General features: G+C 49.3%; 1 protein-coding gene across 13 annotated transcripts in view; it reads right to left on the reverse strand.

Moving 5' to 3' along the window:
- PNPLA7 (patatin like phospholipase domain containing 7) overlaps positions 1-24324 on the reverse strand; it is an 88887-nt gene that overhangs the window by 61476 nt on the left and 3087 nt on the right. For 5 of the 13 annotated variants that reach the window (XM_058302792.2, XM_071217140.1, XM_058302790.2 and 2 more), the window contains 11 exons: positions 22776-22867; positions 22411-22551; positions 21560-21719; positions 19538-19618; positions 13465-13593; positions 12874-12954; positions 11564-11690; positions 10465-10611; positions 6821-6916; positions 5430-5530; positions 5102-5248 (listed from right to left, as the gene is read on the reverse strand). In XM_058302792.2, coding sequence (XP_058158775.1) covers positions 5102-5248; positions 5430-5530; positions 6821-6916; positions 10465-10611; positions 11564-11690; positions 12874-12954; positions 13465-13593; positions 19538-19618; positions 21560-21719; positions 22411-22551; positions 22776-22867 — 1302 coding nt within the window. Of the gene's footprint in view, positions 1-5101; positions 5249-5429; positions 5531-6820; positions 6917-10464; positions 10612-11563; positions 11691-12873; positions 12955-13464; positions 13594-19537; positions 19619-21559; positions 21720-22410; positions 22552-22775; positions 22868-24324 lie in introns of those variants that run through there. The other 8 variants (XM_071217142.1, XM_071217141.1, XM_058302794.2 and 5 more) reach the window with 5 other exon arrangements.

Below are 24324 nucleotides of genomic sequence, written 5' to 3' on the forward strand. Positions count from 1 at the left end.
AAATGTTAAGACTACATGTATGGTAACAATAAAAATTGTTTTAAATATCCACGGAACTACATTACACAAACAGTGAACCCTAAGTTAAATCATGGACTTTAGTTAATAAATAGTATAAATACACCGATGTGCTATCATCAATTGTAACAAATGTTCTACAATGCAAGGTGCTGGCGTTTGGGAGTTGTAAGGGAATCCTGTATTTTGATTGTTCTGTAAATCCACAACTTCTCCTATTAAAAACAAACAAACAAAAAAAAAACCACAACACCATGGACGCTAGAGGATAATGGGATGGCATATTTAAAGTCCTTAAAGAAAAAACTGTCAACCAAAAATTCTATATCTGGTAAACTTACCTTTCAAAAATGGAGAGGAAAAGTGGATGTGGCTCCCACATGAGAGGTCTGTGATTTGGTGCCTGGTGCCTCCTAAAGAAGATGGCAAGCTAGCACAGCAAGCAGACACAATGAGATGATGCAATAGAGGTACAAGAAGAAAAATATAATGAGGGACACAACAAAGTAAGGAGCAGAGGTTTCCAGTGCCTCCTAAAGAGGATGAGCAGGATGGCGAGCTGGCGTGATAGGCAAGCATAGCGAGCTGATGTGACAAGATGACACAACAAGAGACATGAGGAAAAACATAACGAGAGACACAACAAAGCAGGGAACGGAGGTGGCTTAAGCCATTAGGTGCCTCCCTCCCATACTGGAAGTCCTGGGTTTAGTTCTCAGTGCCTCCTAAAGAAACACAGAAGAACAACAGACACAGCAAGTGCAAACAATGAGGGGGTGGGAGAGATAAATAAATAAAAATAAATCTTCTGAAAAACAATGGAGAGGATTCCATTCCAATTGACCAAGATGGTGGCACAGGAAGTCATTAACCTATAGAATCTTTTAACAACTAGAAAAAAAATAGAAAAAACTGTCAGAGCCATCTTCCTGATATATTCCTGAAAACTGTTAAAGGGTTGCAATAATTGTGAATGCCAAATCAAGAATATGCAGCTTTAGAAACAGTAGGGAATTACTGATTTGGGGGGGGGCACATTAGGTTATTTATAGGTTTCTAATAATTTGTCCATTTCATCTATGTCTTCTAATTTGTTGGCATATATTTGTTCACAGTACCCTCTTTGCTATAAGGTCAGCAAGTAAATAGATTGAATCAGTTATTAAAATCTCAATGTGTGTTACCAAAATATCTCAACATGATGAAAGGCGTCTAGGAAAAACCCACAGAAACATCCTACTTAGTGGTGAAAGACTGGAAGCTTTCCCCTAAGACAAGGAACAAAACGAGGGTGTCCACTGTGCCTACTGTTACTTGACATTGTACTGGATGTTATCCAGCCAGAGAATTCGGCAAGAGAAGAAACAAATGGTATCTAAATTGGAAAGGAAGACATGATCCTATAAAAAGAAAATCCCAAAGAATCCCTAAGAAAACTTCTAGAACTAACAAATTGAACAAAGTTACAGTATACAAAATAAACACACAAGCAATTAGGGTTGCTACATACAAGTAATGAACAATCTGTAAAGGAGATCAAGAAAACAATTGCATTTACAGCATCTAAAAGGATAAAATACCCAGAAATAAATTTAACTGATGAGGTGAAAGACTTGTTGTACATTGGAAACTACAAAACATTGCTGAAAGAAATGAAAGAACTTAATGGAAAGACATCTGTGTTCATGGATTGTAAAACTTAATATTGTTAAAATGTCAATTCTACCTAAAACGATCCATAAATTCAATGCAATCCCTATCAAAAGGTCAATTCTGCCTAAAACGATCTACAAATTCATTGTAATCCCTATTAAAAGTCCAGCAGTCTTTTTTGCAGAAATGGAAAAGCTGATCCTCAAATTCATTTGGAATTGCAAGGGGCTCCAAAGAGCCAAAAACAGTCTTGAGAAAGAACATGGAAAACTCAAACTTCTTGATTCCAAATCTTACTACAAAGTTACATTAACGGAAACAATGTGGTATGGGCGTAAGGACAGACATATGACCAAGGGAAAAGAACTCAGGGTCCAGAGATCAAGTCACACACCTACGGCCAGCTGATTTTCCACAAGGGTGCCAGGTCCCCTCAGTGGGGAAAGAACAGTGTTCATGTCTTCAACCAATGGTGCTTTGACAACCAGAAATCCACATGCACGAGGATGAATGTGGAGAAACAGATGTGGCTCAACCAACTGGGCTTCTATCTACCATACAGGAGGTCCAGGGTTTGATGCCCAGGGCCTCCTAGTGAAGGCAGGCTGGTCCACACAGTGAGCTGGCCCACACAGAGGGCCGGCCCATGCCAGAACGTCACCCTGCACAGGAGTGTCATCCTGCATCAGAATGCCACCCAGCGTGTGAAAGCTACCCCGTACAGAAGTGCCGGCTGATGCAGAGCTGGCACAGCAAGATGATGCAACAAGAGACACAGAGGAGAGGAAATAAGACATAGCAGAACAGGGAGCTGAGGTGGCACCAAAGAGTAATCGCCTCTCCCACTCCAGAAGATCCCAGGATCACTTCCCAGAGCCGCCTAAAATGAATACAAGCAGACACAGAAGAAAACACAGAGAATGGACAGAGAGAGCAGACAATGAGGGGAATGGGGCAGGGGGGAGAAATAAATAAATCTTTAAAATAAATAAATGACTTTTTCGTGTATTTTAGGAAAAAAAAGAATGAATGTGGACTCCTACCTCTTAACATACACAAAATTAATTCAAAATGGAAAAAGCAGGGAGAGAAAAGTTACTTTCAAAGGAGGAACAATTTCTCAGTAGCGAAAACGAAGGGCAGAAGATGGTGTACACTCTTCAGTGCACTGCCCTGGGATTCCCACGTGGGGAAAAAGCCCTCTGAGGATGCGCAAGCCCAGGACAGCCTCTTCATCTCCAAGCAATCTCAACTAATTATTCTGTGCGGAATATTAAAAGCAACTTCCTAAGAATGCCAAGAAGTAAACAGTAGAAGGAGAACTGCTGAGGGACATCAAAACGTCAGCATGACCAGAACCGTGGAGAGGCTCCTGGATAACTTCCATCCTCGATCTCCCAACATTAGCCTGAAGGCTGAGTACAAGAAACAAAAACTCCATGGAGACCCTCCTCCAGCACAAACTCCATGGGACCCTCCACCTGAAGAAGCTCCAAGACCCTCCCTCCTGCAGAGACTCCATGGGACCCTCCACCTGAAGAAGCTCCAAGACCCTCCCTCCTGCAGAGACTCCATGGAGACCCTCCACCTGAAGAAGTTCCATGGAGACCCTCCTTCTGCAGAAACTGCATGGGCCCCTCTTCGCAAAACTTCACGGAAACCCCCTCCTCTGCCAGAAGGTGAGAAGCTCTTCTCTTTGTCTCCTGCCCTGAGAGGCCAGTCTCAGATGCACAGCTCTGCTGCCATGAGCAGGTGGTAAAAATACTGACAGGAAACTGAACAGAGGGCCCAGGCCACACTGGATTTGCGACAGAAGTCAGCACATCAGTGGGAGAAGGTCAGATTTTCCCACAATGATGTTGCAGCCACTAGGCATCCATGAGGGAAAATCTCTATCATCTACAAAAATTAATTAATCTATCTGGACTAAGAGTTAAGAATGCAAAAACAATAAAGCTAGACAGTAATATAGAAAAATACCTTTATAACATAAGGGTAAAGAAATGTTTCTGAAACAAGGCCCAAAAAGCACTTACCATAAAGGGCAAGTCTGATAAGTTTTACTGCATCATAATTCAGAACTTCTGTCCACCAAGGACACCATTAGGAAGGCAAAAAGGCAAGCCCTAAGGGGGAGTAAGTACAAAGGCTGGAGGCAATAGTGACTCCTGTTCAGAAAACTTAAAGATTCCTTAAAATCAAAAAGGAAGACATACTCCAACAGAAAAATGGGCAAACGGCTTGAACTAGACTCACTAAAGGGGAACCCAAAAGGCCACAAGGCAAGGAACAAGTGCAGGGCGCTCAGCCTCTGGCAATCAAGGAGAAGCAGAGCGAACCCAGAAGCCAGTCACCACCACGCTCACCCACAACGGCACCATCTGAGAGCCCTGACTGCTGGCGGACGCAGGGCCAAGTGCCCCTTCCTTGTGGGAGCACGGACACCTCCCTTAGGAGAAGAGCCCGGCCACATCAGGACAAGGGGAAAATGTAATGTCCACAGCCTGGGCTTTCCAGCCCTGATGACTGCAATGCAGGAAGAGGTGCAGGCGGGAGAAGGTGCCCCCCAAGTAGGGCTCAGTGAGCATCCCACCCAGCAGTGGAGACAACAAGCAGCAACTACCTGCAGCAACGTGCACGACATGCAAACACGACGCTGAGCCAAGAGGAGTGCAAAAGACCACGCGCAGGTGGTCCCATTCACATGAAGCTTGAGAGCAGAGCCTCTGGGTGCGGACAGTGCAGGCAGTGGGTGCCACCAGGGCCGCGGTGCCCTGGGAGGGGAGGGGGCTGAGCAGGGAGGGCACGCACAGGTCTCTGGGGGCTGGGAAAGGCTCTATTCCTGGAATGGTGGTCTCGTGAGCATTACCTAAAATGAACACCCTCATTTTCCTCTCTTCTGTCTCTAAAGGATGTTTCCAATGTTTTACAACTTGAGATACAAGTATAAATGAAAGAAACGTGTGTGGCGAAGCAAAGCCAGGGGTGCTGTCCACTGCTAAGTCCACCAGCATCCTGGCTCGTTCTGGAAGCCTGCAGAAGGTTCATGGCCCATGACCAAGGGGATCAGGAAGGGTCCAGGAAGCAAAGAAGGTGCAGGTGGCGGCATATGACACACAGCTGCCCTGCCCACGACACGTGGTGCTCAGGCATTGTGGCGAAAGGCCCGCTGGGGAGCCTGGAGGCCCCAGGCAAGGGTGCACCTGCCTCATGGCATTTGAGGACCTCAGCACCACTCCAACGGGGCCCTGCTTCAGCAGGGGTGTAGCCACCGCTCCCCAGGTCTGGGACATGCTGCCAAAATGCGGCAGGCAAGTGAGAAGGGAAATGGCCTCCCACCAGGTCCTCCGAGGGAGAAGTTCTGCAGGCCAGCAGGACGCGCACCTGCCGTCTCCAGAGGGCCAGCCCTGGAGGCCGAGGGCCAACTTACCTCCAGCTTCATCAGGGCAAGGAGCGCCTTCGTGGCGGCTCTGAAGACGGTGTCTGTCTCCCTGCTGGCAATGACCTCGTCAGAGGTACTCTCCGAGTAGTGGAAGACGGCAGAAGGCCGCTCTGTGACAGTCACACTTCTCTTGGACTTGACGAGAACAAAGGCACCGACGATCAGAAAGGGGAGGCCAGGGGAGGGCCAGGAGGGTCAGAGCAGAACCTGGGGCACAAGCCTGGCTGCACAGAGGCGGGAGACCCGGGGAGAGGGCGGGGCGGAGCCTGGGAGGAGAGAGAGGTGCCAAGAAGGCCGTGCAGAGGTGGCCGCTTACCTTGCTGATCACAGAGCTCCCCGTGTGTTCATCTGAGGGCAAGAAGACCCTGGCGCGGTCACACGCCATCTCCAGCTCTGAGGTGGCGCTCACGGAGTTCCCTAGGGTGGAAAGGAGGCTCAGAACACCTGAGCTCACCTGCCGCTTTTTAGGCTGCAAGTGGCACTCAATGCCCAGGCACTGGGAATTCTGACAGAGGAGTCAAACAGTTGGGGTTTGAGTCCCACTCACTGCCTGCCTGTGGGCAAGGGACATGTCTGAACTGGGGCCTGTGCAGCTGACCTGCAACCCAGGGTCGTTCCAGAAGTCTCACCAGGCTATGCCCACAGCACTTGGCACCCACAACAGAAAACAAGCTGAGACATGCAACACAGATGAATCTGAAAGCGTGGCTTCTTGGGCAAGGAAACAAGACACAGAAGAGCACATCCTGCATGTTTCCATTCACAAGATTCTAGAACAGTCTAAGCCAGCAGATATGGCCTGGGTGTGGGCAGGTGGAGAGGGCATGAGGGCTTCCACGATCCCGGGACACCTGTCAGGAGTCAAGGAGTGGCACGCTTGCGACAGGCGACTTCTGAGGCCTCAGTGAAGCACTGTGACGCTAATCTGTGGAGACAAAGCAGGCACGGGGACACCTCTGGAGAAGGAACTGCCCTCTGGGCAGTTCTCCTGAGCAGGGCACAGCTGCGCCACAAATGTCCACCCACAGTTCACTGGCCACCATGCACTACATGTTGCACTTCAATAAAAGGTGGCTAAAAAGTAAACTTTAAGAATCTATGAGGGGGGAAGCGGAGGTGGCTCAACTGATAGAGCGTCTGCCTACCATACAGGAGGTCCAGGGTTCAAACCCAGGGCCTCCTGGCCCATGTGGTGAACTGAGCGCAAGGAGGGTCATGCCACACAGGGGTGTCCCCCGCATAGGAGAGCCCTATGTGCAAGGAGTGCGCCCCTCAAGGAGAGCTGCCCCGTGCAAAAAGTGCAGCCCATGTAGGAATGGAGCCGCATACATGGAGAGCTGATGCAAGAAGATGATGCAACAAAAGAGACACAGAGCTGCTGAGAATGCAAATGGACACAGAACACACAGCGAATGGACACAGAGAGCAGCCAGAGGTGGGGGGGGGTAGGCAAAGGGGAGAGAAATAAATAATAAAATAAATATTAAAAAAAAAAAAGTATCTATGAAGTTGATTTAAACCAGCTTCAAGCAGTCACAAAAAGCTGGTATCAGAACTATACAGAAATGGACATTGAGGAAAATGTTTGGTTTTAAAGCAAAAGCTAAGTGGAATATGATGGAAGGAAAGACAGCCCATCATGGCTCTGGCACACAAAGAACCCCCAAATGATCAGGTGTGTGCTGCAGCTGCATGGGGGGACCTTACCTTCCACAGGCACTTGGCTTCCCAAAAGAAGCCCGGGTGATGCGGTTTCCAGAACGAAGCTGGTCTGAGAACTGTCATTCACAAAGGGGGTCAAACCTCACAAAGAAAAGGCGAATATACTGAAACTTGAGTCTCCTTGTAACTCACAGTTTCTGAGAAAAGCAATGGGGCAGAGTGGATATGCTTAGAACACCTGTGCTGCTGCTCGGAGATACTAAGTGTTGCTGTGTCTAAACACAGTGCTCCACATGGCAGAAAGACGTAGTTGATATTCATAGAAAAAGATAAACTTGCCACAGAGCTTTGGCCACTTTTTAAAAGTTATGATTTATAGGAAAGCAATTAACTCTGTGCAGCTGTTTTTCTATCATATTGATAAAACTATGAAATGTTAAAAATAGCACACCTGTCAACCAGTAATAATTTTTATCCATATTGAAGTGCTATGTATTCAAAATGCCTCAATTATTAATAAGCCAAAGTATATGATACCAATATCGATTTAAATAATAAAATCCAACCATAACCCCAGTGATAAAATATATGTATAAATTAAAGGTTTTGCATTTCTATAGAATGCTGCTATCTACTTCATATGGTTGTAAAATGTTAAATGTTTAGGGTCTCTGCTACCTGCTAGAAGCTGTGTGTCCTGTACGGACATGCTGACTGCGTGGACTAGACTGAAGTGCCCTGCATGGCTGTTATTTGATATCTTCATGGCTGCAGATCATGCATATTCAAGTTTTATTACAAGTGGGTTGCTAATATTTTCAACTACATATTGTTTTAGCTCTTTAATTGGAGAAAATTCATTAAATATAGATATTTTTAAATATATCAGGTCAACTGATGTGGAAAAAGCAATCTTGACTCCTAGCTCACCTCAATCCCAGGTGAATAAATATGAATGATAAAATGTCTAATGTTACAGGCAGATTTCTTAATCAGGGCACAAATGTACTAGCCACAAAAGAAAAAAGTTGATAAACAGGATTCTACTAAATTTTAAAATTTCTATTCATCAAGAAACACCATAAAAGAGTGAAGAGTAGAAAATATTTTTAAAACTACACTCAACAAAGGACTCATAGAATATCTAAAGAACTCCTACTAACTGCCAAGAACATGAAAGATAACCCAAGAGAAAACTGTACACAGTACTTAGACACTTCATAAAAAGGAAGGTAAGCAGGCCTGCCAATAGTACTCAAGGAGATGAAATTCAAGATTTAGATAGTGGTAATTGATGCACAATTTTGTAAGTATACCAAAACCCATTGAAATGTACACTTTAAAAGGGTGAACTTTATAGTTATACCTCAAAAAAGCTGTTATTAAAAAACAACATGGGGAAGCGGACTTGGCCCAGTGGTTAGGGCGTCCACCTATCACATGGGAAGTCCGCGGTTCAAACCCCGGGCCTCCTTGACCCGTGTGGAGCTGGCCATGCGCAGTGCTGATGTGCGCAAGGAGTGCCCTGCCACGGAGGGATGTCCCCCATGTAGGGGAGACCCACGTGCAAGGAGTGTGCCCTGTGGGGAGAGCCGCCCAGGGCGAAAGAAAGTGCAGCCTGCCCAGGAATGGTACCGCACACACGGAGAGCTGACACAACAAGATGAAGCAACAAAAAGAAACACAGATTCCCCATGCTGCTGATAAGGATAGAAGTAGTCACAGAAGAACACACAGCAAATGGACACAGAGAGCAGACAACTGGGCAGGGGGTAGGGAGGTGGGGAGAGAAATAAATAAATAAATCTTTAAAAAACAAAACAAAACAAAAAAACCAACAAGTCCATATTGCCATGGTTGGTGGTAATGGTCTGATGATATTATCTCATAATCTGTAACAAATGGTGTGCTGGTGAATGGGTATTGTATGGGAATTCTACAGAAGTGCATGACTGTTTTGTAAATTTACAACCTCTGTAATAAAAATGTTTTTTAAAAATAGGGTGGGTTGTGGGAAAAATACACCAAACGTAATACATGGACTACAGTTAGTAATATTTTGACGATGTGCTTGCAGAGTTTGTAACAAATGTCTCACAACAATGCAAGGTGCTGGTGGAGGGGGTGGAGGAGACCCCTGTATGAGGTCATGTATGTTTATTTTGTAAGTTCACAATCTTTACTATACACTTGTTTATGTATGTTCATGTATGAGTGATATACTTCAATAAAAAATATATTAAAATAAATGTCCATATTGATTCAGAAACTTGGTAACTATGGACATCACCAAAAACAGCAACAAGAAAAAGAAAGACAATTGAGTTCTTACTACACGAGGCAAGGAAAAGCTCAACTCCTTACTTCATGCCACATGCAAGCCTGAACTACAGCTGAATTAAGGGCCTCAGTGGGAAAGGTAAAACTAAAAAGCAAATGGAGAATAATCTAGAAGAGTAGATTTATGACCTGGAATGAGGAGAGACATACATCAGATTCCAAAACTCCCATGCTAAGGTGGTAAATGCCTGGTTTTCCATGAACCACTTCCAAGGATTTCTGTTCAGTGACCCCAAGAGACAGACGGAAAGAAGATAACTTGCAACAATGCAAACAGACAAGGGATTGCTATCTAGACTCCATGAGGAATCAACACAAATCAACAAGATAAACTTGGGAAACCCAGCAGGAGATGGGGCAGGAGCCCAGACGTCTGCACCCACAAGGCGGGGTGTGCCAACTGGCCTGTGAGCCCAGGACAGGGGGCACCACTAGACAGGGGCAGTGCTGGACACGGGCAATGCTGGACAGGGCAGTACTGGACGGGGGCAATGCTGGACGGGGGCACTGCTGGACGGGGCAGTGCTGGAAGGGAGCACTGCTGGACAGGGGCAGTGCTGGACAGGGGCACCGCTGGACGGAGGCAGTGCTGGATGGGGGCACCGCTGGACAGGGCAGTGCTGGAAGGGGGAAGTGCTGGACAGGGCACTGCTGGATGGGCAGTGCTGGACGGGCGCAGTGCTGGAAGGGGGCACCACTGGACGGGGGCATGGCTGGACGGAGGCAGTGCTGGAAGGGGGCACTGCTGGACAGGGCACCGCTGGATGGAGGCAGTGCTGGAAGGGGGCACTGCTGGACGGGGGCACGGCTAGACGGGGCAGTGCTGGACGGGGGTAATGCTGGAAGGGGGCATCGCTGGACGGGGCAGTGCCGGACGGCGGCACCACTGGACGGAGGCATCCCTGGACGGGAGCAGTGGAACTCCCCAGAGGGAGGCGCGTGGAGCAGAGGTGAGCAGCCCAGGGAGAGTGGAAGGAGGGAAGAGCACACAGAGAGATGGCCACGGTGGGCCTGGCAGGCCAAGCCCAAGCATCGGGCAAGCCACCTTCTCTCCCACAGAGGCCCAGACGAGGAAGGCAGGGAACAGCACAGCTGGAGGATGGCCCAGGGCCATGGTGCGCTCTGAGAGGTCAGCTGGTGGGTGAGCTAACTGCAGCCCTGGAGGGCGGGGCAGACCCAGGCCTTGGCACAGGCAGGCGGGAGCCCCTGTGGTGGGCAGGGGCTCCTGGTGCGTGCAGGCGGACTCCAGGCGGAGCGGAGCGCAGGCCCCAGGCTCCTCCAGGCAGCAAGTGCAGGGAGCCCGCTCGGGCCTCAAGACACGCCCACTGGACTGGCAGTGGGGCCTTTACCTTGCGGGGCTGGAGGGCCAGGGCCCCCTGCCAGGGCTGTCCCAAGCTCACTCGCGATCTCTTCATGCACAGAGGGCAGTGGGAAGGAGATACTCCTCTTCAACAGGGGCCCGGAGGCTGCCAACGGGGCGCCACCCCTGTCTGCTTCTGCCAGGAGGAGATGGGCATCAGCAGGGCCTGCACGGGCACTCCCTGAAGCTGGACGTGGCCACCGCCAGAACTCAGAAAGCAGCACCCCGTGCTACGCAAACCCGCTCCAAGGTCCCTGTACACCTGCCGACAGTCCTCCTGGGCCCCACAGGGCCCCTCCCTCACCCACACCTCCATGCTCCGCCAGCGCCCACCTGTCCTGCAAAGCTCCAAGGACACTGAAGATATGTGTCCCTGCCAGGCTCTTACGCTTGTGCAGGGCAGGGCATGTAAACTCTCCCCCGGGCCCACTCCCTGCCAGGACCCTAGAAATGGACCCAACCCAGAAGAGCCCCCAAGCACGAGCACAAAGTTCAGGCAAGAGGAGCAGCAGCCAAGGACAAATGCTTGAGCAACACACACTCTAGGAGAGCGTTCTGGAAGCAGCCAGGTCAGCACAGGCCTGGGTCTCAGCTCACAGGAACCCCTTTTCCATGGCAGGCACAGCGGGCGGCCAGCACATGCGCAGCCCACAGCCTTGTGGTGGGCCAGGGGCTCAGCCCCCAGGTCCGCAGTGTCACGCACGAGGCCATACCAGGAGGCCCACCTGATTCTCCATCCCACCTCCACCCACACGGGCAAGAGCCCTTGGGCTCACACTGCACACTTCTGCCTGGCACTAGAAATCCTTTTGGGAACAGGAAGGGCTACAAATAGAGAAAGCAACACATTCCCCATCTGTTGCTTCGCACACGCAGTCTCCTGGCCCCGGCCCACACACCAAACTCCCTGTGAGCAATTCCTTCCCCCAAACCCAGGCCCCTCATGTGTCATGCTCCAAGCACAGGGCTGGGAATGTGCCACCAGGCAGGGTATTTCCTGCTGAGAATGGGGAGGGTCGCCCGGAAAGGTGAGCAGGGAATGAGTCCCAGACCCAGGGCAGCCCCAGGATGGGGTACCAGGGCAGTACCTGGGTCAGAGGATGGCAGGGGTCTGGCAGGCTTCTCCAGCCGCTCTTCGGGGCTGCTGAGTATCAGTCTCTTGGCCTTTCCAGGGGCCACACTGGCCACAGATGTCAGTGGGACAGCCTGGCTCTCCTGTGGCAGGAGAAGGAACATTAAGCACTATCCCAGAACCTGCCGGGCTCCATCGGTGCAGCAGCTCAGAGCTAACAAGGATGAAACCCTCAAAGGAAATGGCAAGCTACACTTCCAATACAAAGACAAAGCTGACAACTAGGAAATCCTGCTGTGTAAAAAGGACTGATGTGTTCACGGCAACACAGGCCCAGCCTGCCGTCATCCTGGCGCCTGAGGCACGTTATCAAGGGAAAACATTGGCCAACAGTTGTCAGAATCTTTAATATTCTTTGTTAAGATGAAAAAATAATGTACAAAACAAAACAGCATTCCCTAAGTATCAGCAAAGGAGGATTACAAACCCTAAAACATCATCAACACGAAGGACACCATCCAAGTGAAATCACCATAATAGCTAGCGCTCAGCATATCCACCAAGTACCAAACCGTTTCTGACTGTGGGGACAGCGTGGACGAAACACGGAACTAGTACCGTCCCCATTCACGGGCTAAGTGGCCGTCTGAAAGGAGCACCACTGGGTGGCAGGAGAGCCAGGCTTCGATCCTGAGAAGTCTACACCTGGAGCCCAGGCCCTCGTGATGCCAGCTCCTCCTAAACACGTCGCAGAGCAGCCTGACGGCGAGTAGCCCCTCAGTCCTCCCAGCTGTCAAGGCACATGCTCAGAGTGCCAGAGGACTGGAGAGGGGAGCCCGTAGGGTGGGGCCAGGGGGCGACACCAGACGCGGCAATAAGCTTAGTGGGCAGCTTGGGCTAGTCAGTGCTGTACGGACAGGAGCTGGGCTAGAGCAGCCTCATGAGACGCTCCGACACCAGCTCCCCGGCAGCGTAGACTGCAAGGGCACACACCAGGCCACCACGGGACAACCCAAGCCAACTTCCAGAAGAGCGGAATTCAGTGTATGAGAATACATCCATCTTTCCCCAACTCAGTTCATCAGAGACTTTAACACAAGGCCCAGGGGAACTGTGCACCCAACTCTTCATGTGGCCTCTGCGCTCAGGCAGGAAGCGCACATCACCCAGCCCGTCACCTCCAAGCCCACAGGTCACAGGGGCTGCAGGGGCCACCGCAGCCAGGGACCAGGCACCAGGCCACTGCGGGCTGGGCGTGTGCATACCACGGGCCGATGCCACGTGACACACCTACCAAGGGCCTGGGGGTGCAGAGACTCCACTTACAGGGTTGAAGAGCTCTGTGGTCAGTCCCAGGTAGTTGTGCAGAGCCAAGAAAGTCACTCTCTGCAGCCGCACCATGATGATCTAGAAAGAAGCCACGACGCCAGTCCACAGGCACAGAGTGCGAGAGCCCTCCACACCCCCCACACGGTGATCCTCCCGGCATGGAAGAGGTTACTATCGGGAGGAGGGGGTTGAGGGAACACGGAATTCCCTGTAATATTTTTCCAAGTTTTCTACACATCTAAAATTATTACAAAATGAGAAGTTTAATATAAAAAAATACTCTTTTAGAGGAGTGGGAAAGCTTATGGTTACTTTTCTGTATTGTAAAATACAGGTAGGAAATTAATAGTCTTAGTCCTTGCTGCACCCAATCAGAGCCCCATGTGGCCAGGAGTAAGTCCTGCCAGTGGTCGATGCTGTTACTCTCCTGGATTCACATTCACGGCTACAATTTGCAGAACTGAAATAGCAAATTGATGATAAAAACTGCTCAGTGAGTGAAGCTAATCAGATCCTAAATCACTCCTAGGTCCCATTCCTAAAACAACCTCCAGCAGCAAGAAGAGACTGACTGGAAGAGCAACCCACCTGGACAACCCGCACAAGGGTTTCAGGATATTTCTCAAAGACACCTTGAAAAGCCAGAGCTGGAAGCCGGAGAACAGTGGATGGAGCAGCTGCGCGGGCAGAGACCGTTTTATATGGTGCAGTGTGGCCCTGTAACAACACCCCTGTGAGTCAGGAGAGCAGGTCTGTGCTGGGTACACAGTCCTTGGACCCAGCTGAGCCCCAGGGGAACTGCCACGGCCCTAGGAAGGGTGTGCCCCAGAAAAGGGCAGGGTAGGGTGCTTAAAGAAGCAGTCCCTCCACCGAAACGACCAGAACACCATGAAGACGAACACAATCAACTCTCGGGATTCTGGGGCCTCTTCTGAAATTCAGGCCATCAGAGGTCTGCTTACTGAAGAAAAGGGCAGTTGAGTTTTGGCATTTAAGGAAATTCCTGTCAGACCACTGACTGCCCACTGAGCTAACAGAGCAGACACTTTAGTAACCACACGTGACAAAAAGAGCTGGAAAAGCCCCTAAACAATTAGACAATGAAAGCCATCAAAAATCAACAAAAGGGAAGCGGCTGTGGCTCAAGCAGTTGGGCTCCCGTCTTCAATATGGGAGGCCCTGGGTTCGTGTCCTGGGGCCTCCTTGTGAAGGCAGGCTGGCCCGTGCCCCATAGACAGCTGACAGCCTGCGCCCTGCGGAGAGCTGGTACAGCAAGATGACGCAACAAAGGGAAACAAGCAGACACAGAAGAACATGCAGCGAATGGACAGAGTGAGCAGAGAGCAAACAAGCTGCAAGGGGTAGATAATAAATAAATACATAATAAATCTTAAAAAAAAATCAATAGAAGCAAACCCTGGGGAAGGGTGAGAATCTGATTTCTAGAGTTACCACATTATAATATTCAAAATACTTGGGTTTTCAAATATGTATACATACATGGCATAAAAAGAATCAAAGAACTAAAATCTATTCAAGGGAAAAAATGAAAGAAATAAAAGAAACTATCTTTGAGGAAGTCTAGATAACTGTCTTAAAAATTCTCCAAGAGCTAAAGGGATCCAAGGGCAAAGAACTAAAGGAAGTCAAAAGAACAATGCATGGGGAAGTGGACTTGGCCCAATGGAGAGGGCATCCGCCTACCACATGCAAGGTCTGAGGTTCAAACCCCAGGCCTCCTTGACCCTTGTGGAGCTGGCCCATGCGCAGTGCTGATGCGCGCAAAGAGTGCCGTGCCACGCAGGGGTGTCCCCCGCGTAGGGGAGCCCCACGTGCAAGGAGTGCGCCCTGTAAGGAGAGCCGCCCAGGGCAAAAGAAAGTGCAGCCTGCCCAAGAATGGCGCCGCACACATGGAGAGCTGACACAGCAAGATGACACAACAAAAAGAAACACAGATTCCCGGTGCCGCTGATAAGGACAGAAGCGGTCACAGAAGAGCACACAGCGAATGGACACAGAGAGCAGACAACTGGAGGGGGGACAGGGGGGAAGGGGAGAGAAATAAATAAAAAATAGATCTTAAAAAAAAAAAAAACACTGGGAAGCAGATGTGGCTGAAGCGATTGAGCCCCCACCTACCACAAGGGAGGTCCCAGGTTCAGTTCTCAGTGCCTGCTAAAGACGAGCAAGACAGCTGACACAATGGAAAGGCGCAGCAAGCTGACCCAACATAATGCAACAAGAAATACAAGGAAAAAACATAATGAGAGACACAACAGAGCAGGGGGTGGAGATAGCTCAAGCAATTGGGTGCCTCCCTTCCACATGGGAGGTCCTGGGCTTGGTTCCCAATGCCTCCTAAAAAGAAGACCAGCACACAACAAACAAACACAGCAAATACAAACAACAAGGGGGTGAGGAGAAATAAATAAATCTTAAAAAAAAAAAGACATTCACTGGAATCAAGAAGGCAGAAAGGGCAAACTTGGTAGCTTAGCTCAAAAAAACAACTCAAGAGGGAAGCGGATTTGGCTCAACGGATAGAGCATCCACCTATCACATGAGAGGTCCAGGGTTCAAACCCAGGACCTCCTGACCCATGTGGTGAGCTGGCCCACGCACAGAGCTGATGCACATAAAGAGTGCCATGCCACATAGCGGTGTCCCCTGCATAGGGGAGCCCAATGCGCAAGGAGAGCTGCTCCGCACGGAAAGCATAGCTCACCCAGGAGTGGCACCGCACACATGGAGAGCTGACGCAGCAAGATGATGCAATGAAAAAAGACAGGTTCCTGGTGCTGCCAAGAATGCAAGAGGACACAGAAGAACACACAGCAAATGGTCACAGGAGAGCATATAATGGGGGGGCCGGGGAGAAGAGGAGAGAAATAAACAAACCTTAAAAAAAAAAGCTACTAACGAATAACAGCTGGCTACTGCGTTATTCATTACAAAAGAGAAAAGTCTTGTGATTTTTCTACATGTGCCATATTTAAATTCATCTCATACACCAGAATTTAGATCGTGAATGGCTGATAGAATATTTTTGTTGGACAGTCCTGAGTTAAATAAGATTGGCTTACAGTTAAATGCATACGATCAAGCTTTTTGAATTTTTATAGTAATTCTAGTTTAGCAAGTGCTATCACTTTTTCCCCCTTCTAAAGATGTAATTGGACTTGAGGTTAGGTTGAGTTAGTAATGTTCAACTTTTCACAAAGATGAGGAATGCCTACTCACAACCTATAGATTGGTTTTATATTTAGATTGATACAACTAGTTTTATGAACATATTTAAGTACTAGGGAAACCCTTCATTGGCTCATAAAACAGAGCAAGACTCATCTGTGTTTCAAATGGCATTGCTCAGTCTATTTAAAGGGAGGTGCTAAAAATAAGGTAGCTACGACCACTTTATCTTTTTGCTCTTAACTATACCAATCTAAATAAAATTCACTGTATCTGAAGTGTTGCCTTTTAATTAACAAAAGGCATTTTAACATCATTTACGTATAATACCAAATAAAGAATGCTGAATGCTTCTCACATTTTATAGATGATTTATAAGGCTGGATGTTTTTCAAAGTCAGTATGAATCCCCCAAGTACAATGACAAAGACCAAAAAAGAAGGAAGGTCCAACAATGAGCCCTTGATACTAATGACTATGCTTGTGAGCCTGTGCACCTGAAATAAGAACAAGGCCTAGAGCTGCAGGGTGCTTAAGAGTTACTTCCTGAGAGCCTCCATGTTGCTCAAATGTGGCCAGTCTCGAAGCCAAACTCAGCATGTAAATGCGTTGCCTTCCCCCCAGCATGGGACATGACTCCCAGGGATGAGCCTCCCTGGCGCCGAGGGATTACTACCAAGTACCAGCTGATAATGTAACTAGAAAATGACCTTGAATAAAAGGTTCAACTCAGACTAGCAGAATATCTCAGTCTACATGTAATACCAGGAGTTAAAAATGCTTTTTGACCTGAATAAAAGGGCGAAAGGGAAAGGACAAATGAGTTTATATGACTATGAGTCTCCAAAAAGAGCCAGGAGGTTATCAGAGGGGTCGCCCTTATGCACACCTCAGCAGAGTCCTATAGACAGATAAAGTAGATACAACCTCAGGTATTGGTTCTTCTGAGGGCTACAGAGACCCACAGGTTCTATGGTCATGGCAGATGGAGTTCAGTGCCATGTCCATTGGCCCTACTTTGGAGTTTGTGTTTCTGTGTGATGGAGCTGGACTCAGATGTGATCTTTGTTCACAAGCCTCTCCTGTTACTTTTGCCAGATCTGTAGTTGATGCTGGGGTTTAGTATATACTCAGGGGACCTGAATCTCTGGACTGACCATATGATAGCTAGGCCCTAAGCCTCAAAAAACTTGCAACTCCTACATTCCGGTTTATTGGACTTACCCCACTCAGCTAACATGAAGGTGAAGAAGGTCAACCACCACACCAGGGAGCCAAAAGTGCCTACAACTGAAAGGAGAATTGCATCCAGCATCCATGTGGAATCTAAGCCCCCTCGTCATATAGATGTGGAGTGAACACAACCATTTCAGGGTCCACAGGATGGAGGAATAGAGTATGGGATTAGAGTGGACTTACTGATATTCTATTAATGAACTATTATGATTAGTAATCAAAGAAAATGTGGCATTGGTGTGGAGAAAATGGCCATGGTGGCTGCTGGGGGTAGGGAGTGGGAGGAAGAGATGTAATGTGTGGGCATTTCCGGGACTTGGCGTTGTCCTGGGTGGTGCTGCAGGGACAGTTACTGGACATTGTATGTCCTCCCATGGCCCACTGGGTGGACTGTGGGAGAGTATGGGCTATGGTGTGGACCATTAACCATGAAGTGCAGCAGTGTTCAGAGATGTCTTCACCAAGTACAATGACTGTCTCATGATGATGGAGGAGGCTGTTGTTATGGGGGGAGGAGTGGGGTGAGGGAGGTGGGGGGTATATGGGAATCTCATATTCTCTTACTGTAACATTAAAAAAATAAAGACCAAAAATTTTTTTTAAAAGTCAGTGTGACAATATATAGTAGCAAGTTAAATATTTTGATTTTAAATTCTTTACAGTCTAAGTCAGACTAAATTGTTATTTAGGGTTGTCTTTAAACTGCTGTTAAAAATCAAATAAAACTGTAGAGCCACTGAATGATGTGTGGTTGGTCATGGTGCTTTTGCCAACTTATTTCCATATTTAGGTGGAGGGATAGGCCAGAAGCACAAGTTAATAAATTATGTGACCTTAAGGCTTAAGATGATTAAAAATAAAAACATACGCCAAAAATAAAAATAAGAGGGGGTAGTATCCACTGGCCAAAGTGAATTTATTGTTATTGTCGTTATCTTATATTAACTAAGTAATCTGTAGCACTGATAACACACTCAATAACATGAGCTGCTATTGTTACTTTCTTTCTGCTGGCCTAGCCGAGCTCTAACATCAGCTGTTGGTTGGTGAGGTGGGGAAATGGACCTTTGCATACACTGTGGTGGTGCAACCTACATGGTGAGAAGCAATCTGCAGTTACCTTTCAAAAGTACAGTCATGCAGTCCCTTGTACTCAGCAAGTCTACACTAAGGCTTTCTCCTACAAATTGACCTTCAAACATATGAACGATGAACATACAAGACTATTCACTGCAATGATTAACAACAAAAGACTGGAAAGAACTGAAAGATGAGTCCGTATGGAACTTCACAGAAGGCCTATGTGAAATGGGTAACAGTGGTCCCTCCTGGGAAGCTGGAGGACAGAAGACGTTTTGTGTCTTTTTTATCTTGTACCACATAATATATTTCCCAGTTAAAAAGACAAGCAAGGGAGTGGAGGTGGCTCAGGCAATAGGGCACCTCCCTCCCACATGGGAGGTCTGGGTTGAGTTCCCAGTGCCTCCTAAAAAAGATGATGAGGGAAGCAGATTTGGCTCAACTGATAGAGCGTCCGCCTACCATATGGGAGGTCCAGGGTTCAAATCCAGGGCCTCCAGACCTATGTGTTGAGCTGGCCCATGTGCAGTGCTGATGTGCGCAAGGAGTGCCGTGTCATACAGAGGTGTTCCCCACATAGGGAAGCCCCACGCGCAAGGAGTGTGCCCCGCATGGAGAGGCACCCTGCATGATAAGAAAGCACAGCCTGCCCAGGAGTGGGGCCACATACACAGAGAGCTGACACAGCCAGATGACCCAACAAGAAGAGACACAGATTCCTGGTGCCGCTGACAAGAATGCACGCAGACACAGAAGAGCACAGATAACAGACAACGGGGGGGTGGGGAGAAATAAATAAATAAATAATTAATTTTTAAAAAGATAATGAGCAGACAGCAGGTACAAACAACAAGGGTGGGGGGGGTGGAAATAAATAAAATAAATCTTAAAAAAAAAAAAAGGACAAGCAAAACTCTTAATCAAAAGCCCAGCTCTTCTTGACTCTACTGTTGAAGTTGATGGTGAGCAGGCACTAACATTAAGGTCGCCGCTGCCTGGGCCTCTAGGACCAGCCCTGGGATGCTCAGAGACCTGGGGTAGGGCAGGGGTGCAGGAGACCTGGGGCAGGGCAGGGGTGCTGGGGGAGACCCCAGGGCAGGGCAGGGGTGCTGGGGGAGACCTCAGGGCAGGGCAGGGGTGTGGGGGGAGAACTCACCGTGATGACGTCCAAGATGCTGAGGAGGCTGTGGACACTGTCCCCAGCCAAGACCTCTTTGACAACCACTTCAGTTCCATCCTGTGCTCAGAAAATAGAATGAGAGTCCAGGTGGACCACCGGCCCTAAACCAGCAGAAAGCTTCAGCCCTGGCTGAAAAGCAACCCCAGGAGAGCAGAGCAGTCTACACCTCAAGGCAGCTGCACAGACAAGGTTGGCTCCAAGGTGTCAAGAATAAAATAGGTGCCTCAGGTGAGGAGGAAGAGGCCTGCATGCACCGGACTTGAGGTTGATAAGCCCAGAAGCTAAAGGCAGATAAACAAGGATGAATAAGAGGAGTGAAGAAACTTAATCAACCTCATGAACTGTCTATTGGATGGATAGGTTAAATTTCAAAAATCCTATGTTAGTGTGCCGGGCTAACTATAGGAGCTCTGAAAACTAAATTCAGTTATCCATACAAATAACAGCACTTTGATATAACTTTTAAATTGATAAAAAGAAAAATAAAACCATGCAGTTTTCATGACTGAATATAGTAACATCATTTCCGTTTAAGCCAAGAAAAGTCCTTTTGAACTTGTCCATATTTGGTACAGGTCACCCTCTATGAACCTCTCACATCTAGCTCCAACGGCCAGGAGGATTCTGGTTTCAGTCTCTCTAGGGAAGTCCTCTCAAGAATGTGCACGAGGGAAGTGGATGTGGCTCAACTGGTAGAGCATCCGCCTACCATATGGGAGGGTCCGGAGTTCGATGCCCAGGGCCTCTTGACCCGTGTGGTGAGCTGGCCCACGTGCAGAGCTGCCGCACGCAAGGAGTGCCGTGTCACACAGTGGCCCCCCAGCGTGGGGGTGCCCCATGCACAAGGAATGTGCCCTACAAGGACAAATGCCCCACATGAAAAAAAGTGCAGCCCACCCAGGAGAGGCGCTGCACACATGGAGAGCTGATGCAGCAAGATGATGTAACAAAAAAGAGATGCAGTTTCCCAGTGCTACCAAGGGTGCAAGTGAACACAGAGTTCACAGAGAGCGGACACACAGAGCAGACAACGGAGAGGGGGGGAAAAATAAAATAAATCTTTAAAAAAAAAAAAAAAAAAAGAATGCACGGGACTCTGGTTTACCAGGTGGATGGCCATACCCTCCAGAGGCTCAAGACTGCACCTTCCCTTGGCTGGACAAAGCTGTCTCCTTTTCCATAATCCCATCAGGTCCAATCACAGACTAAACTACTGATGTGGATGTTAAAAATTCTGCCCAGAAACACCTTCCTTCTAGAAACCCGAATGAACATGCAATTATCAACCTCGGGCCGTTATCCGCAGGGGATCTTCTGAGACCACAGGTTCCTCAGGCAAAGTTCAGACTGAGAACCTGTGTCCTCGAAAAAAAACACAGGCTCACATACCAGCAGGCAAAGTAAAGCAATACAACCCATTGAAAGGAACACAACACCCAAAAAACATGGACCAGGTTTGATGGGACAATCATACAGCTGGAGTGATTCAAGGGTAAAATTTAAAACAGGCTCTATTCTCAGGCTTCTAAGTGAACTAATACCTTAACTATTTCTTTGTGTGAAAATTACTTATTACCAGAATCCTGAAAATAGAGCAAGGGTTCAAGTGACCCCATCAGATCGACATGACAAGGCACCACATTAAAGGGAGTGCTGTGAGGACTCAGAGGAAACATCACAGTATGTTTAAAATGCATCCGGTGAAAAGACAGAAATAGATTCCACATAAGGACCACCAGTGACCCCTTTAAACAGCAGGTGTTCAAGTGCATAAGAGGAAAGACAACAGGCAAAATTTTATATAGCAGGTGCATTAGAATATTGGCATGAAGGTGTGCCATATCTCAAAAGACCTAAATTTTTAAATTTTGCACTAACTTTTCAACAGAAAACTTTGGGAAATGTGAAGATGGTAGGCCTCTGAGTAAAGCCACCAGGGACCAAGCCCAAACCCTGCCCTGCCTCCCTGCTGGCTTTCCCAGGAGGCGGTGCTCTTACGGCATCCTGGATGCAGACTTCCAGCCGCCCATCCTGCACCACGTAGATGCTGTTGTCCAGCTCCCCGGGCCGGAAGATGTACTCCCCTTCGTGCAGCTGCACAAAAACCATGTGTTTGCAAAGTTCCAGGAACAGCGGCTTTTCAAAATGTCCCAGGACTCTGGAAGAACAGGGAGCTCCTAAGGGACCTCCTTCCCAGAGAGGCAAGGAAAGAGAGACAGCTTAACCAGAAGCTTCAGAGGATACAGCCCCCTAAGCAGTGGCCCCGGCCCCCCCATGCTGCAGCTAAACAGAGCTGGTGGGTGGCAGGAGGTTAACCAACCATCAAAACTCCTGTCAAGACAGCACATTAAACTTTTGGAATTCCTGTACGCCTGTTTTCCCATTAGCTCAGAGAAGTACTGGGCTGTGACTAAATTTCAAGCAGACATGTAACACAACGGATGGTGGAAAATCAGTCCAGGGCAACAAAATGGGAATGGCAAGAGGAATGAAACACAAGTCGGGGGAGAGACAGAGTGCACAACCAGACCTGCCCACTCCTCATTAACGCAAACACCTCTCACGCTTGCTCTGAATTTATTCCTAAAGATCATAACGTTAGAAAAATGACAAGACAGAAGGAACTGGTGACAAAAGCTGCTTAAAGGCCTGGCTGCCCCCGAAGCATCCCCTAAGCCTCCTGGCCGGGTGACGAGGCGGGGTAGGGAGCACTGCTGTCAGGCTCTGCCCCCCGTCCGGGCACATGGAAGATCCCTGCTGAGAGGCCGGCTTGGGAAGCAGACTCCTGTTCCCCCACCCACAAGGACCCTGGGCAGCCTGTGGGCCCTCAGTGCCATCTTCTGTCCTACCGCACATTTTTCAGCATGTAAAGAACTTCCGAAGGCAGGTGAGAATTCTTCACATCAAACTCAGTCAGATCGGCTTCCAGCAGGGACGGAGGGGGCTCCTTAGGCTGCAGAGTGGGGTACTCCTTCTTGAAACGCAGAATCCTACAAACCAGATGCACGGTCCCTTCAGGAGACACCCAAAGGATTCCACAAAATAGATCTGAGTTCTGGGACTCTAGGCAGCTCATCCCTGCTCTCCTTGGGCCCTGGGCTCCAGGCAGCCCCACCCCCAGGGCAGCCCCTCCCCACTGGCACAGGGTGCCCCCCAACACAGGGTCCAAGTGGGGTGGCAGCTGGGCCTGATGGGGTCTGGGCACCCCCTGTACCTTTTGGCCAAGGACAGCACCTTGGTCCTCTTCCTTGCCCGCTGCCGGGGTGCAGCTGTGCCCCCCACCAGCGTGTGGGGGAGGGTGGTCACCTACGGGCAGGAGGGAGACCCCATGTGGCCTGACCCTGTGGCCGCCAAGAGAGTCCGCCTCCCAGACCATGGCCCCTCCCTGAGGCCCCAGGGGTCACTCTGGTTCCTGCTGACAAGGCCACGGCCACGGGATCCTGCATAGCCACGCATGACCTTTCAAAGCGCCCTTGCCCTCATCCCGCTGCATGGACGCTCCTGCTCACATCTGAGCTTCCGCTCATGGAGCTCTCCCCAACCTCAGCCCAAAGGCACTTTTCTCCCTGCAACAATGGCCACCAGTGACAGAGGACACCAGGAGACAGGACCCGCCGCCCTGCCCCCATGGCAAGCTGCTGCCCTCGCTGGCCCCCTCAGACGCTTCAACCCCAGGGTGGGAGGCAGGTGGGCGTCAGCCTTGCTGCCCTCCTCCCGGTTGCTGGGGTCCCCATCAGTCACTGCAGTCCTCAGCAGGCTCCTGACTGGTGGTCCTCCACCAGGCCCAGAGTCCCGGGAAGTCTGCTCGCAGACCCGAGCCCCCGCTTTTCAGCACTTAGCCCCAGAGAGAAGAAGATTCAGGGAAGGACAGTCACGTCGCTCCTTTTCTGATTTTTCAAGTTCTCGACAAAGACGATGAGTTAACTTTATAACCAGAGAAAAGTAACAAGTGGAGGCTGCTTTGAAATGCATCAGGACTTATGGTTTTTGTAGAACATCTGAATGGCCTAAGCGCTTCTTGGGAAGACTGGGTATAGGAAGGCCAGGGTTAGCTAAAGAGGGAGGAAGGGGTCAACCTAAGGCTGCCTGATAAAATGCAGATTCCTGAGCCCCGACCAGGGGACTGACAGAACCCTCTGAGGTGGGCCCAGGGGTCTGTGTTTTACAAAGGCTCCCAGTCCCCTTACAGCCCTGAAAGGGGAGAACTGTGCTTCCAAGATAGGCACATGCCATCGGGGGATGCAGCCCCACACCAGGGACCCCAGCTCCTTCCCCAGCTCAGCCCCTGAATCCTGGCCAAGACCACCAATTTTAGCAGCCACAGGCCTCCAGGGATGCTTCTGGAAAGGAGCTCTGTGTTCCCTTAAGACAAACTGCTTGGAGCAAGGAGGCACTCCACTCTGGAGAGCTGGGGGAAGGATTCTGTCCTCCAACCTGGCCAGAGCATTCTCGAGGCCTGGGACCATACCCTCACAGGCAGCTGCAGCCTCAGCAGCTGCCCACACTCCTCCAGCAAGAGGCATTTCCTGGACATCTGCTTATGGTCAAACACAGGCCCTCAAGGGGCCTGAATGCCTGCCCCCCAAGGGCTGTGTGTGCACTGCAGATGGGGTCAAGGACCACAGAGTGGGGTCCCACTGTGGGCGAGGCCGCCCCAAGGCTCCACCCCACTGACGGCCTGAGCCTGCAGTCTCTAAGAGCAGGGAGGCACGTCCTGGTCAAGTGTGATGGACAAAAAGGAGGAGATTCCACTCAATATGATT

This window comes from Dasypus novemcinctus, chromosome 8 (genome assembly GCF_030445035.2).
Source record: "Dasypus novemcinctus isolate mDasNov1 chromosome 8, mDasNov1.1.hap2, whole genome shotgun sequence".
Taxonomy (NCBI): domain Eukaryota; kingdom Metazoa; phylum Chordata; class Mammalia; order Cingulata; family Dasypodidae; genus Dasypus; species Dasypus novemcinctus.